General features: G+C 42.4%; 1 protein-coding gene across 1 annotated transcript; it reads right to left on the bottom strand.

Moving 5' to 3' along the window:
- Nucleotides 1–974: 974 nt before the first annotated feature.
- Nucleotides 975–13,926, bottom strand: ssh1b (slingshot protein phosphatase 1b). The gene is made up of 14 exons (XM_041058156.1): nucleotides 13,894–13,926; nucleotides 11,283–11,383; nucleotides 10,316–10,380; nucleotides 9,870–9,991; nucleotides 9,714–9,782; nucleotides 9,208–9,273; nucleotides 8,227–8,421; nucleotides 7,861–7,954; nucleotides 7,419–7,547; nucleotides 7,166–7,212; nucleotides 6,442–6,588; nucleotides 5,656–5,856; nucleotides 4,752–5,394; nucleotides 975–4,600 (listed from the first exon to the last, which is right to left on the bottom strand). Exons 2-14 carry the CDS (start codon nucleotides 11,362–11,364, stop codon nucleotides 3,962–3,964), a joined length of 2,499 nt encoding a protein of 832 aa, XP_040914090.1. The 5' UTR covers nucleotides 11,365–11,383; nucleotides 13,894–13,926; the 3' UTR covers nucleotides 975–3,961.
- Nucleotides 13,927–16,073: the final 2,147 nt, after the last annotated feature.

A 16,073-nucleotide genomic window follows, 5' to 3' on the forward strand; every position in this document is an offset into this window, starting at 1 on the left:
ATCAGAAATATACATACGCAGATACATGTATTCAACTGAATAAACAGATTATGCACAGGAAATGGTTTATTTCCATGATAAACATTAGACTGGACATCATTTTAACAAAATATATATAAAAAAATGCATTACACATGAACATTGGCAATGTACAGTACAGTACACAAAAGTTAACAAAAAACAATCAACGTAACAAAGTCTTACTCCCAGGTAGATTTTTCATGTTCTGCGTTTTTCATTCATTTCATACTCACACATTTTGGGGCAGACTTGTGCTCTATGAATCCACTCTAAAAATGCCTGCCCCTCCCCCCTTGAAATTACAAGATGTCTTAATGTCGTTCTTCAACTCCTGGCCCCTAAGTAGGATTGTCAGTTTAATGCTTGCTTCCTGGGAATAATGCAATAAAAAAAAAAACAAAAAAAAACAATCATTGCCATTTTTAAATAGAGCCTGAAGACATTTGCCTAAATTAGAGATTGCCCAAAATCTTTTCTTTTTTTTTGTTGTGGTGCAAACACGAGAACTTAATTATATGTATTTCTCAATACACAGTAGCATTATCAGTGCTTTCTTAATATTGACCACATCTGCAAGCTAATGTACTCAATAGCAAATTGTAGATAAAAATATATACAGACTGGTAAATTTCAGAGACCTCTTATCTAATGTTTTAATGTAAATGATAGTTCTCATTCCAGCAAGTAAGGTTCTTCAGCCAGCTATTGAACCAATACAGTGTACCACAAGTTTCAACAATATCAAACAAATACAGTATTATTATAGGCTATTAATAAATGGAAGTCCATCAAGTATGTGTGTACTGAGGGAGAAGAGGCTGCTGTGCATGAGCTTATGTGTGTTTGCATACATTATATTATGTGCCAAGTTATACATTGCAGGGAGCATGGTTATTATTGGGAGTGAGGGTAAATAATGTACAAAAAAAAAACAACCCAGACCATCAGCACACTCACAGAAACTTTGCAAAGCCTGTGACGCTTTATGACAGAGCTAAGGCCGAGGTTAAGGCACTTAAATGCAAAAACAAATTCAACACATGAAGCAAACAACCAAACATAGTGCTGTGGCCTGGGAGCGCAAACACAGGGGTTTAGTGCGCATAACATCACATGAATGTCAAACACCCTCCTCAGGCCCACCTGTCAAGAGCGATAACACAGTAATTCGCTAAAATTAGAATCTTATTAAGAATATATTAAAGGAAATGTTCAGAGATTTTGGGAAGTAAGTCTATTTGCTTTCTTGCTAATAGTTAGACAAGAAGATCAATATCTCCTCTCTCTTGCCTGTATGGTAAATATGAAGCAGTAGGCAAAACAAGATCTGCCTTCATATTTACCACACAGACATGGCAGCAGGATCAATCTTGTCATCTATCTTTTGGAAAGAAAGCAAATAAACCTATTTCCCAAAATGTGAAACTATTTCTTTAATCTGTCCTTCACAGCCTTCAGCTGGCTCTCCACTTTGGAGCATTTCTTAATTCTTTTAGCCACAATATTCACGAGCTACTGTAAACAACTCTCTGTAAGTGCCTTATGTTACATCATGCTCAAATGGCCACGTGAGGGAAAGAACAGGTTAAAGGCAAAAACCAAATTACGTAAATCTAACTAAGTGGAGCAAACCTGCAGCTCCCTGGGATCCAGTTAAGGGAGGACAAGGAACAAAGGATGCATTATTGTTGTTTGTCTAAGTTTCTACTGATCTACTTAAAGAAAAGCAAAATCTACCAAAAAAAAAAAAAAAAAAAATCCAATAACCCCATGATTAAATAATATGCATTCATTCCTTGTACAGTTTTAATTCCTTCTGAAGCACTCAGATTTTTAAACACAGTAACTCTTGCATGTGCTTTTTCCTGTAAACAAACAGGCATCATTCAGTACCATTCTAGCACACCCAGCGTGCCAAAAACAGTAACAACACAACATCAACCAAACAGAGGAACTTGCAGAGCAACACCCTGTGGCACAGCAACTTTGGAGTGGTGGCACAATTTTAACAGAAAAGTTTAAAAATATACCTCAAGCTGTCTGAACAAGATGAAAAGTGTTAGTGAGTTCATGAGTTGAAAAGCTTAAACGTCAAAAACCTGTAAAGCTGGACTTTGCTGTTTTCTTTGATAGGTTACTTGTTCTGTATTTTAAAATAAAGGAAATCTAGTCTCGCCAATTAAATAATGAATACTTCTAATTTATCACACTGTAAACGGACGTATTTCATTTGGTAATTTGAAAGTCAGAATTATAACAACTGGAGATTAATTTTATTTTACAAAAAAACTCCCAATTATAAGTAAATTATCAACAAAGTTTACAGGAGCAACTGCTGTTGACTATAACCATCTGTTGATTATTAGATCAAATAAATTATTCTTACAGAAATGGACTCCACACTGCAAGAAAAGAATGTAGCTACCCCTTTGAAGCATACTGTAGATTAACCATTTTTGATGTCACTGTGTTCTTAGATGAATTCTGATTAAATGTAGCTATAGATCTGAAATATGCCTGTGCACTGTGTGAGTGGATACTAGAGTTGTGCTCAAGTGCTAAATCTATACATCACTGGTGTGCCTTTACAAACATGTTGTGGCTTTAGTGAAAGGTAGCCGAAGGTTTTTCTGCATGTTACCGAAAAGTTAACTGGGTGAGCCATGTGTACCATGGGAGCCTCTTGGATAAATGACTACCCAGATTCAGACTGGGTAAGAAGGTATGTTTAACTGGTCAAAGAAAAGCTTCTTTGTCGACTATAATTGTGAAGGCAATAAACTGGACCTGGCAACATGATATGGCTTTGGTTACATCAGAAATTATCTGACTAAGAGTGATATTTAAGCTTATGAATGTTTCTTTATGCCTGAATGTCATAATGTGTTTCAGGCATAAGAAAAGTAGTTCGGTTCAATTCATTCAATTTACTGACGCCACGTGTTGTCACTTAAACTGAATATTGACAAAACTGAATCTGGAAAGTTTGTCACTATTTCAAAAACATAGCGAAAATTAATGACTTCAATATGCCTTCTGCCTAAGCATGTTGAGGCTATGTTGTGTAACACTGCAAAGTCATGCCTGGCTAAGCTGAGCACTTTAAAGACATGATTACATTAACTTTAATGGAGGGGGGTCAGGATGAACCAGCCACTGAGCAGAGACAAAACAGTCTTTGACCAAAACAGTCCGAGATGCTTGTGGTCCGAGGTACAACGCTTTTCAAAGAGGCATAAAGAGGCTCACATATGCTCACGTCCTTTTTAAAAAAAAATGAAAACGCTTTCACATGAAATGCCCTCTCACAATGCAAAAGCAGCTGCAGCAGGGAAAAATATAAGTGAAGTTAAATGAGGATTCAGTTGTCATCATGAGGAAATGCTGAATGCAACCCAACAGGCTCAACGGCAAACATTCATTGAGCTCCTTTTGATACTGTTGATGAGTTGGATTGAAAAACACACAGTACACTGACAGAAGCATGTTACTCCAGGTATTTTTCTCTCCACCAACATCAAAGTGTTAACTATAGCTCCCAGAGCAGTCAGAAAGGGACAACAACTAGTTCTCCAATACACCAAACCTGTTTGTATAGGGTAAAATGGCAGCATAATGCTCATCTCCACTGGGTTGTGGGCAACTGTTATGATCCTGTATGTGTGGTGGGGCGGGCAGGTTCGGAAGAGACCAGACAGGCCTCAATTAGGTCTGAGGGACGAGTGGAGAACACAAGAAAGTCTTCAGTCCCAATTTAGCCAGAAGCATTCAAGCCTTTAGCATATGGTGAAAACAACCAGCCGGATCTTCATGCCAGCAGACAATGTCAGGACACTCTGTAAATGCACAGAGGGCATTTTGTTGCAGCTTGTTGGCCCACAGCCGTCATAATGTACCTGGTGGAGGCAGTGTTGAACCTCCTCCTCCTCCACCTCTTCCCTTAAGGCAGGGGCCCCACTGGGAGTTGGCCCCCCATGGCCAAGCTTGGCAGCTTCTCAAGCCGTTCCGCCCTCTGTCGCATCAGTTCCAGACCAAATTCTATCCCCAGTCCTGGCATTTGCAGCTGCGCCAGAGCCTGCTGCTGGAGCTCCACTGCGCCACCAGGTTGTAATTTTAAACCTTCAGGTGTATTTGCATTGATGGCCCCTGTACCCTCCCTTGATACTTCCACATTGTCCCCCTGCGGTTCATCCATGTCCTCTGCCTCCACTGAGCTGCGGTCAGGAAGCATCTCCTCGCAGCTCATGGGCGAGATCAGTTTCTGGCGGTTGGCTAGTGGGACAGGTGTTACTCCTGGGGCACAGGTGGCACAGTGGTAGAGGTGTGTACAGGGCTGGACCACGCTAGCTGGGACAACTGCAGGGGCTGGCAGAGACTGCAGAATTGGGGTGGAAGCAAAATGTGTCCCGGGCGGATCTATGCATATGGAAGGGACAGAGCAGTGGCGGGAGGGGTTAAGGCGGTGGGAACGACCTCCTGCTGGACGGTCACAGCGCCGGCCTTGTGGCAGACGCAGGCAGTCTTTACAGGACTGATAGGAGGGCTTCACTTTTAAAGGGTTTCCTGTGCTAGCACTGTCCTAAAATGGAGTAAAAATTGAAACAGAATACAGTATATGGTCAGTGGCATGTAGAATATTTAAAATAATAACATTACTTATGCTTTTGACAAGAAAGTCATTTTAAAATATGTACTTTACTGCAGTTAAAATCTATATTTTCTCAACTCACATCAAAAGCTGCTGGGCAGCTGCGCTTTGCAGCCAGGCGGTTGCTGTTGTTGGTGTTCAGGTTGGCAAGGCCTAACCGGCTTTCCTCCGTCCTCTCAGCCTCCTCCTCTGCTCTCTTCCCATCTGAATTTCCAGGTGTTTGAGCCAAGGCCGCCATCTCAGCTTCCTCTTTCTTTGCCTCTTCCTCGTCCTCTTCTTCCAAAGTACTGAACTCAAGTCTCAGTCTCATGTCCTCCAAGGGGTCAAGGCGTCCACACGTCTGAGCTGCCGTGCCCTCGCCAGGCAAGGCTAAATGGGCCATGGGGAAACCCTCGTCCTCCAGTAGGGCGTCTCTCTCCACATCCTCAATCTCAATGAAAACTCTTTCCATACCCAGCAGGGGGGGGCCTCGCACTGGCGTGGAGGGCTCACTGTCTAGTGCAGAGTCTGACAAACGCCTGAAGTAGTAATTATAGTTAAGAGAGTCGAGAGGCTCCATCTCCAGGCCCATACCCCTGCAGGGAGATGCCCCGCAGCCTCCCCAGGCTTCTTCCTCTCTGAGCACTGGTGTCTCCTCCCCACCAGCACAGTGGCCAGAGGCTTGCAAATCATCTGATCCCTCCTCATCTGTTTCAGGCCTCCATAGCTTGTTATGACGTTGCTTGCTGTGAAGGCACAGTATACTGCTGTTTACATGTGAAGAAAACTGACAAACACATAGAGAGCGCCTTCAATCATGTGTGTAATATGTACTAGTTTTTTTTTTTTTAAGCAGCTATGTGTGATTGGATACCATCCGCCCAAGATGTAAGCTCACTGCTGCAATAATGTAAAAAAACCAAAAAAAAAAAAAACAAAAAAAAAAAAAAACAACAACAACAACCAGGTGACTGCAGGCAGGTGAGTGAAACTGCAGACCTTCTTACCTGGCGTCCAGGATTCCCTCATACTCCGCCAGCTGTCTCATGAATCCAGCGTTTGGCTGAGCTATACTCCGTTTTTGCTTGACAAAGTTGTAGGCTTTCTCCAGAGACCAGCCGTACTCTTTCATTGCATAGGCAATAACTGTAGAGGCAGACCGGCTCACCCCCATCTTACAGTGCACCAGGCACTTGGAGTTGTTCTTCCTATTGGACGGGAAGGAAATTCATTAATATCCCATTTGATGATTCAGATGATTCAGTATGTTTTTATTATGTGTCCTTGTAGTGATGATTGCACATTTTCTTATATACGTGAGATTATTAGGTAAACTGGATGCTGTGATTTTCAGGATTGCGTTGTATTAGTGCTCCACATTAAATAAGTCTTAACTTCAGCTCTGCCATTTTTATTTTTACAAACATCTTGTTTTACTTCAGGTTAGTATGGTTAGACAGTTGCATAGCAACCAGACTGACTGCACCATTTCAGCTCTCTCTGTGTTACTGGCACTACTCACAGCTGCGTCTTGCATTTGGGTGGGAGGAAAATGTGTCCTGTGTGATCACAGCCCCAGTACTCGGGGGAAAATGCATGATGTGAGACTGTCAAACTGTGACGACTTAAAAACTCCATCTATTAATACCAAAGTACTGTGGGAGCGCAGTTACGATAATACGATATGATAATCTCTATAATTTCTCCCTCTGATCTTGCATCATTGCGTCTGTACTGTAAAATGCATGTAAAAAGCACCAGCTGGCAAGTTTATTTTTATGTGCGGGTCTCACTTGGCTTTGACAATAAAGTTGTAGGTGTCGTTCCAGTGGGCCAGCAGGTCGGTGGCATCCTCATCGTACACACGGACGTTGTGATAAGAGAACATCCCTGGGAAGAAGTTGTCAATCTCTCTGGTAACATTCAGGATGTAACCCACTCTGCAACCAAAACAACAATGCATTAGTTTTTCTTTCTCTGCTTATTAGTTTAACTGCTTCTGGATACACAGAGCAGAAAAGAATCTGTTTCACATGGAGAGTCACTGCTGCACTGATTAAATTACAGACTGAAAGCCATGAGGAGACGTGCCTGTGTTTTCAACAAGTTAACTTGATATAATTTTATTCTTTGCCTGCCAAAGCTTAGGACATAAGACTGAAATATTGCTTTATTATATTTACTGGATACTATCAATGCATCATCCAGATTCAACTGTCTGAAATTGGCAACATTCATCATTTACATGTGAAACAACACCAGCTAAGAGATTTGAAAACATGATCTGCCTTGACACAATGCACATCTCACATTTCAACACAGTAAACTCAGACTTTATTTAATGAGCCTAAACAAATAAATACATCATCTAGACACAAAGGTCATCTAACCACCTTATTTCCAGATAATAGAAACTTTGAGGTAAAACTATACATGTATAGCATTTATTCAATCCTGTATGAGAATACATCATTTAAGATAAAATCAGAAAAAGATGAACTGTGTGCATTAGCTCACCCGCAGTCACGCAGTTCTTCCAGGTTTGAAGCGTTCCACTCAGAACCCTACGGAGGTAAAGACACAGAAACCTTTCTATTATAATATTTGCTAGGGTTTTACTGTTTAAGGCTAATTTAACTGCATTTTACTGAGGAGAGAATAAACCACAGTGTGACAGTATTTGAGTATCGGCATGTGGGAAAAGTAAAGAAAATACTGTAAAAATATGATATAAAGACATGCAAAGGTAGCATTAGGGAAAAGTTCTCACCAAGTACACATGGTCAAAGATGAGCGTGGCCTTGTCCATCTGACCCAGGATCAAAAGCATCTCGTTGTCTATAAACTCCTTGTACTCTTTGAGGTTACAGCTCATATGCTGCTCCAGCTCGTTACGGATCTGAGGGGCAAGGATAAAACACTCAAAAAAGTCTAATTACTCAACGAAATCTCACAGCACATTTCCCACAGTGAGTCAGGTACTTTTTCTTTGAACTTATTTTTGTTTTCTTCACTTGTTAAATTATGTGTAAACTGACATAGTGAATTATTTCAAAGGCATTCTGGTGTGCCAAACTATATGAAAAGCGCTCTATCACACTGTATAAAAAAACATTTACATTTGTCAGGGTGTATCTTTTTCCTAATGTACAGTATTACAGAGAGATCTGGACCAAATACACACATTGTTGAGGTGTTAATCTGGCACGTACCTCCTTCGACGTGATGTTCTCCAGGTCTTGAAACATCATGATGTTGCGTAGCTTGGCTTTAATGAGACACTCTGTTCTCTCTCGCTCAGTTGGCCTGCACACAATAGGTCAGTTCATCAGTGATGCTGCATGAATGAAAATTAGCATGTTAGCATGCAACAGTGTAGCATGTTTCAATGGCTCAAAACAAAGGGGAAGTAACAAAAGGACAACAGCTGGCATCTTAAGCATTTCAATCTATTCCACCACATTTGGTCTGTTTGTCCAGGTAAATACAAGTCTCAGTCTTCATCCTGCACAAGAGACAATTAAATCAGGTGTGGGTGTACTGTAGGTGAGTGCTGAAAGCAGCCTGAAGGGTCTCACCGGTCAACAAACATGGTGGGTGAATCGGGCCGGGTGGTCTCCAGGTCGGTCATAGCGTTCCACTCATTGATGCAGCTTTGCTCTGAGGTGATGCAGCTCTCATAGAAGGCCATCCATGTGAGAGCGATGCCCCCTGGGAAGTAGTTGAAGCGGCGTGACACCTCGCATGCTTTGTGGAGGACCTGGAGGGCAGACCTGCGGCAACACACAGCAAAAAAAAAAAAAAGCTTGACCAGCAAAAATCAGCAGCAGCAAGATGGATGTAATGTGACCGGAGAGATGAAAATAAGGAACCTGCTCTCAGGAAAGAAAACAAGGCAGACTTCTTCACTGGTAATTCTGATAAGTGACCAGCAGGTGGCATGTGGATACAAGTTACACTGGACCAGGGGTGTCATAACAGGGAGGACCATAGAGGGAACTTAATATCAAATATTCAGATTTTATTTTGGTGGATAAGTGAAGACAGTTCAACTTTAGGGTGACAGTACTTTCCTCCTAATTTTTGTAGTGACGTTACCCTGGTTGTGTTAAATTGCTGAATGTGTATGGAATAAACCACATCCACTCAGTGTCACGGAGACCTCTCCAATGATGGATGGAACAGGTTACATGTTGTAACACATTCACAAAGTCACAAACTTAAACATCACAGAAATCTGATTCATACCCAGCCCTCTTATTTACATGTGCCCACAGGGATAACAGAAATAATAGTTTCAAACAAATATATGACAGAAAAGATTTCATTCACAAATAAATGGTGACATTCTGTATGTAGTTTTGTTTTAAAAAAGTGTTCACGCTAGGCTAACAAACACAAAGGCTCAAAAACCGTTTCTTCTCCTTTTTGTGGAATGTAAGAGTCTAAGACAGCATTCATCCAGTGTGGACAATGTATAACTCCCTGTCCTGACACAAGAGCACACACACCACAAACACCCAACGGAGATCCCAGGTAAACATGAAGAATTTCCTCACCACATGGCCTGCACAGATACAGGCTTGAAGACATGTGACCTCCCTGCTGTGTTCACGCTGAAGCCTCTGGTGAGGAAGAAGAGGAGGAGGAGGAGGAGGAGGAGAAGGAAGATCAGTTTGAGTCTGGGTGGAGATGAAAAGTGATGAGGGGCATGTAAACACAGACTGGACGGGGCTCGTTCATGGGACTATTCAGGCCACCAACCAGTGGAACATTCCTCCAGCATACAGACACAGAGACAATGTTAACAGGTCAGCAAGAACCGTTCTCACAGGGAGAGAAAAATTAATGTAATTCAGTCCTCTGCCACTGGTGGGCAGTAAAACCATGTGGGACTGGTGCAAAGATGCAGAGATGCAGCTTCAGACCTGCCTGACTTTGACCAGAACATTTATACTCTGGAAACTCCTGCCTCACTTTTATGATTGTGTTTCTAAAAGAAGTTTGCCAGCTGATTTAAGCATTAATTATTCCATCTTTTATGAAAGGACAAACTGAAACTTACCCATCTCCGTCTAAATGTATGTTGGTATCACTCCACAGTGGCAGCACCATCCCAATAGAGCAATTTTTACTGAGGGCCAGAAAGATTAAAGAATGTAATAAATATAATAATTAGAGTAATGTGTACTAAATGTAAGACTGCAGAGAGATTAGTTACCTGTCCTTGTCTGTAAAATCCATTCCCAGGACGATATTTTCCTCTGTATCTTGATGGCCGTTGGTGTAGATGACAACCATGTAGCGCACCCGGTCGGACCATCCACTCTCTAACCGCACAGCCTGTGGACCAAAAGGAGACATTGCGAGAAAGACGGAATAAAAATATCCAGTGTTGACTGTTGTTGTCATGCACGTTGTATGAAAATGAATGTATGCGACTGCATGCTAACCCCTGAACCTGAAATCAAACAGACCAACGCAACTCTTTTCTAAAATGGTTTTAACTTGAAAATGAGAATCAACACTTGTACTGTCAAGTCTGTAATTTTCTAAAATTAATGACTTAGGTTTTACAGCAACCACACAAACAATGCATGAAACCTACCATCTGAATACTTTGGAGAAAAACAAACATGAGAAGTGAAGTGCAAGTATAATACAAACCAGTTTAATGCGATCTTCAGACCGGAGGATCTTAAACATGACCTGCAGGTGTTGAGGTAAATCACCTGAAAGTGAACCATTGAGACAGAGAAAATGATTTCCTGTCACGAGACTTAAATTAAATATACAGTAACTAAAACTACCATTAACAATTTGAAACATACTGCAGAGATCACACCTAACAATATAGAGGTGTGATACTCTATTCAAAAAAAATGGTTTTCCTTTACAGTTGGACAAAAAAAATGTTTGCCGATTTCTCCGAGTGAAGACAAATCTAACACCAGAGTCACGTCTTCCATTTGTCCACGAATGATTTCAGAGTCAACGAGGACATCAGATAACAAACTTGAAAAACAGTGAGCATCTAAAAAAAAAAACAAAAAAAAAAAACTGATGCAGTGTACTGAACGTTTAGTTTATTTTTAGATTGTGCATGACTACAGCAAATTTTAACGCCACTTTGATGTGCAGACAAACAGCAGCAGCACATTGTGAAATGACAGTTGGCTAAATTTGTCAGAGCCAAAAAAAAACACTGTTTGGGTGACAGTAAATGGCACAGCACAATATCTGCAGCAACGTTATATGTCACAGGTGTTGTCAATCACCGGGAGCTGGACGACGACATCAGATTTGTTCTAGCTTGGAAGCTTGAAGAAGAGCCCTCTGTCGCTCTCTCTGATTGTCGTATATGTTCATTATTTTCAGTTTTTAAACACATTCCAAGAACTTATATACGGAAACTGTCTGGGCGCCCCCTGGTGTTCAACTGCGGGTCACCTCAGGTCAGACCCAGCTAGGTAACGGTTTAGAATAAACACAGACAAACCCACAGAAGGAAAAGCCCCCTCAGCAAATACAATTTTCCTTTTGTCTGGAGCTCATTTGTGGAGAGAACGGTCGCAAAAGAACAAGAAACAAAGCTTCTTCTTGTCCCTGTGTGGTTGTGTGTGCTTGTTCCTACCTGCATGTTTGTGGTGTGTTGGGGTCTTCGGTCCTTGCGCGCTGCCGCCCTGCTGGAGGAAGAGGGCGGCTCCTTTGACCATGAAGAAGCTCTCACTGAGGCTGCAAGAAAAAGTGGAATGGAAAATAAATGGAAGGCCAATGGAAGTCTTGACAACAGTAAACTTTGACAAAAGACTGCCTGAAAAATGCCTGTCACAATTTCCCAGAGCCCAAAGCGACATCTTCAAACTGTTCTGTTGGACTAAGATGCTGAGTTTGCTATCACATACGACAAAGAAAAGCAGCAAATCCCCAAAACCGAGAAGCTACAACCAACGAAAAATTTGTGAAATCATGTCGAGCTGAAACACACACAGGCTGTGGACTTATTTAATCTTCACTGGTTCAGCAAGGAGGACAGGAGCCACATCAGTGTCCAAAAATCAGTAGAGACCTGATCCAGTGACTTTTACAGCTCTTTGTTTTTATAGCACGATGAACAGACTCTTGGGTTTGCTGACCTTTGATGGATCAAACTTTATACCACGACTCAGGCTCAGGCTCTGTCCAGCCTGTGCTCGAATGCCCAACTCCTGGGTCATGACTTTGTTTGTGAAAGCTGCAGTGAGCTGGAGGAGACCTTTAGTGTCTTTTCTCACACAGGACAGGGTGCAGCTTTGTTAAACCACAGTCTCATTCCTCTCTCAACCAACACACACACACACACACACACAAAGCCTGGTATGACTGAGTGGGACCATCACAAGGCCTTTTGTTTCAGCTCCTATGCTACGTGGTGTCATTGTCTCTTTTCAAATGTATGCAGAAGACGGATGATGTGGAGACGACGGGGTAAATTAATCACAAAACCTTCATGTGCGACAGTAACATGAAACTAGCAAAAATAACTTTCCTTGAACAAACTGACACTACACTTTAAAAAAGGCTTGAATGCTCAAACATTCTCACACAGAAAGAAAAATTCTCTCATTTGTTAACAGGATTAAAGCTTTAAAATTTAGCCTGCATGTTTATAAAACTGTCTCCTGTCCAAAAAATGTAATGTTGCATATTTGTAAGTTAAATTAATCACTGATCCTACACATCTCATGCTTGAAATAGTGTATACTGTCCTAATGTTTGTGCCGCTGTGAAAACTTACATGCGACAGATCTCCCTCCGAGTCAGAGAAGCTTTCTCCACAAAGTGAGGCAGCACGGTCAACATGGCTTTATGTGAAGGTTTCACAACCAGACGCATCCTGCTGATTCTTCTACTATTGGCAGTATCCTCAGAAAAACTCTGTCTCCTCCAAAAAGCCCTTTCTTATTAACATCTTTCCATTCATTTTCAAAACCTGCATACCGACTGCAGCCTCCCCTAGCAGCACATTTTGTGTCTCTCATCATGGTCTTGGTCCTGGCATGTCCCTTCTCTCCTCCTCCCACTGCTTTCATTTCCATCTCTTCGCTGCTGTGTCTGCTCTACTTCTGAACGCCGTCTCCTCTTCACAGTTAGCGCGTGCTTCAGCAATCAGCACTCCCTCTGCAACACTCTGACACAATGCCATCGTTCATGCAAGCGCCGGGGGGCGGTGGAAATGCTACTTGGCGTCAGTCTCAAGTTTGGCATGCAGAATCCTGAATTAAGACGCTACACTGATGAATCACTGAGCCACAGAAACATGCAACTCATTGAGTCAGACAAAGCATGACATGACTGTTTCAACTGTGAATGACCCACACGCAGATACACACACACACACAGCAAGCACAATGACAGAGTCTGTGCCAGGGCTCTGCTGACACAAGTCACGGCTTTTGTGACGTTGTGTTGATTAAAGAAAAAGCTTTGTGACCGAACGGGGGCTTTTGTTTATCATCACTCTGTTATGCACCTGAAAGACAGGAGACATTTAAAAAAAAAAAAAAAAAAAAACAATCTTTCACATTAACAGTATTTTTCTCCTTGACAGTGAGAAACTGATGACAGCCATTACAGAAAATAGGCCGATACTGTACGAGCCAGATTTGCTGACATCACTGAATCTTCAGCACTGAGGACAAAACGAGCAGCTCATCACGTGCCAAAAATACGTTTTAAATCATCCAGGTGGAACGGTTCCTTGACAGTGCAGTAAATTGCATATATTTCAGAACCACTGTGATTGCACTGAAAAGGTCAATGCAGTGGCAACGTTAAAACAAAGAATATTCAGTGAATTGTGAAAACCTTGCTTCCAATAAAGAACCATTACACTCACTGCAGAATCAACTGTGCTGCAAGTGTTTGGCAAAAACACAAACAATATATATCAGCAGCAACGTATAAGATGAGATTCTAAAGTCCTGTAATTTATGTTTATGTCAGTAGAACATAGATGTTTTTAAAAGAAGAAGCCCCTTGGATGGGAAGTGAAACGTCCTTGGGTATCTACAACATCAACTCTTCAACTTCAACTATTTGTGGGGGATTTCCCCATGTTGCTACTACAGAGAAGATTCATTCAGGGTCAGAGGGTCCACTGACCATAAAGACAGAACTAACAAAACACTACAGTGAGAGATACAATGAAGTTGTGTACAGATCTTCAAATACAAAACTTTAAATAAAAAAAAGACAGATCTTACCTCTGATTATTTTTCCGGTCATCATCGCTTCCAAAATCCTGAAAAAAAACAAACAAAGCAGACAATTCAACAACTGACAAACAAAAAACAGAACCATGTAATGTTCATGAAGAGTCAGAGATGACTTCACATTTCCTCATCTTCAAATTGCTCTTCATTTGTCTATTTGTAGCTGCAGCCCTGCAGAACTGGAAATTTGTTCTTGTTGAGTCGTTGAGATGGTACAATAGTAGCCAGTAAGTGTTGATGAGGACCAGTCAATTGGAATAAAGTGGGCCATCGCCATCTGCTGGTCCTCCCTGGTCAGTGTTGTGATCTCATCTGCTATGAGCATCCATGGAGCTGTCAGCCGAATCATCAGGACCTTCAAATGGCACAAGTTCAGCTCAAAGAGCATCACTCCCATCCACTTTCTCTTCCTGCTGGCTGACTCTTGCAGGATAGTGAGAAGAAAGTGATATTAAAAAACCCCACTTATCATCAAAGGAAGAATGTCACTGCTTATTTTTGTGCCTCAGCTCGGTCAGCCTACTTATGAGCACATAATCCACTTTCCTAAAACTAGAAACTGGAGCACTAACCCTGATGTTATGATTTCACTGTGTGGGTGGGGGTGGGGAGTAAAAATCTGGCTGTGGTCCATCTCTGAATGTTGACTTTGTTTGCTGCTAAGATTTTGTTTTGCAGATAGGACTTGATTTTCCGTTTCAAAGCAGCAGGGTTACTTCTCACTGTCAGGAGCTGAACCTGACTGCTAAAAACTTATCTATCAAAATCTAATGATGCAAAAACATTAGACTAATCCATGGACAGAGAAAGCTCATACATAAGATTGTTTTGTGTGGTAAGGTTTAAACTCTGGCGAGGAGCTTAGCGACATTTGTCACAACATGTGACACCTCAGCATCTCACATCACTTGACTGTGTACCTCAGAAGCATCACTCATTTTAAGTGCTTTTGCAAGTTCATAAACACTTGACCCAGCTGCCCCTGGGCCACACACACGTGATTCTGAAAATTGGTGGCATTTCCCTTTAAAGTTTCCCTTCCCCACATTCAAGCTGCATTACTGCCAATAAAAGCCCAATAACAAGGTGGGAGGACAACCTGAGCGCTACGCAGCAAATGTTTGTGCAGCAGCAAAATGAGCACTTTGTTCTGACAGCTAAACCCAGCAGCAGCCGCCCCCTCCCCCGCTGCAGGATTTTGTTTACAAATCCGCTGCCACAGTGGCCACAAACAAGTCTCTGCTGGTAACAATACAAGCCTATCAAGTTTATGACATACACAGCAGTGGCGGAAGTAAGGTTAACCCTTCCCGCAGGACATTAAACACCACCCAGACTGTATTTATAAGAGCGCCTGCAGGAGCATTCTCGGCGTTTCCTTATACCGCGTACACAAAGACCGAGCCCCGGCTTTCCCACTTACCTCCCCCGCACTGCTGTTGGTCGTGCTGGCTGAGGATGCTGCACTAGGGGTGGGAGAGCGCTGCAGAGTCACCAGGGCCATGGTCGGGGTGGGCTGCAGCCGTGGAGAGCAGCAGAAGAGAAGGAGGAGAAGGGAGGGGAGGAGGATCTGAGAAGATGCGCCGCTGAGATTGTCTCTGTCACCGGGGAGAAAATGCCTAGTCAGACTCTCATCCAGCAGCACCTGACTCCTGAGCCCCGGCGGTGCTCCCTTTCGGTCCTGCTCCGTGCGTCCTCTGCGGTGACCGGAGTCCTCATGAGCGGGAAGTCGTGAGAGAGTTTCTCCGTTTGTACCGAGCCAGCAGCGGACCCCCAGATTTCATCGCTGGTGCGCAGACAGACAAACAAAACACGGTGCAGGTTGCAAGCGGGGCAGAAATGACATGCAGCTCCGTCAGCCGCCTGTGATTGGCTGGCCTAGTTCGCGTGTGCGCTGTCATTGGGCCAATGTTGTCAAGGTGACTGGCCAGACTAGGAACTCCCAAATACAAACGGTATATTCAGCTTGTGCTATGAAAGGCAGCGAGGTTGTCAGTTATTTTCATCAATCAGTTCAATCAGATCAATCAGTTCATTATTGGTCAACATAAATAAAAATTTCAGATCAGATAAGCTTAAACAAGTATCTGGATTTTTTTATATAGCTATATAAATAGGCTAGTCAATTAACTTTGTGTCAATCTGCAGCTGAAGCCAATGATTATTTTCAC

Source organism: Toxotes jaculatrix, chromosome 16 (genome assembly GCF_017976425.1).
Source record: "Toxotes jaculatrix isolate fToxJac2 chromosome 16, fToxJac2.pri, whole genome shotgun sequence".
Lineage (NCBI taxonomy): Eukaryota > Metazoa > Chordata > Actinopteri > Toxotidae > Toxotes > Toxotes jaculatrix.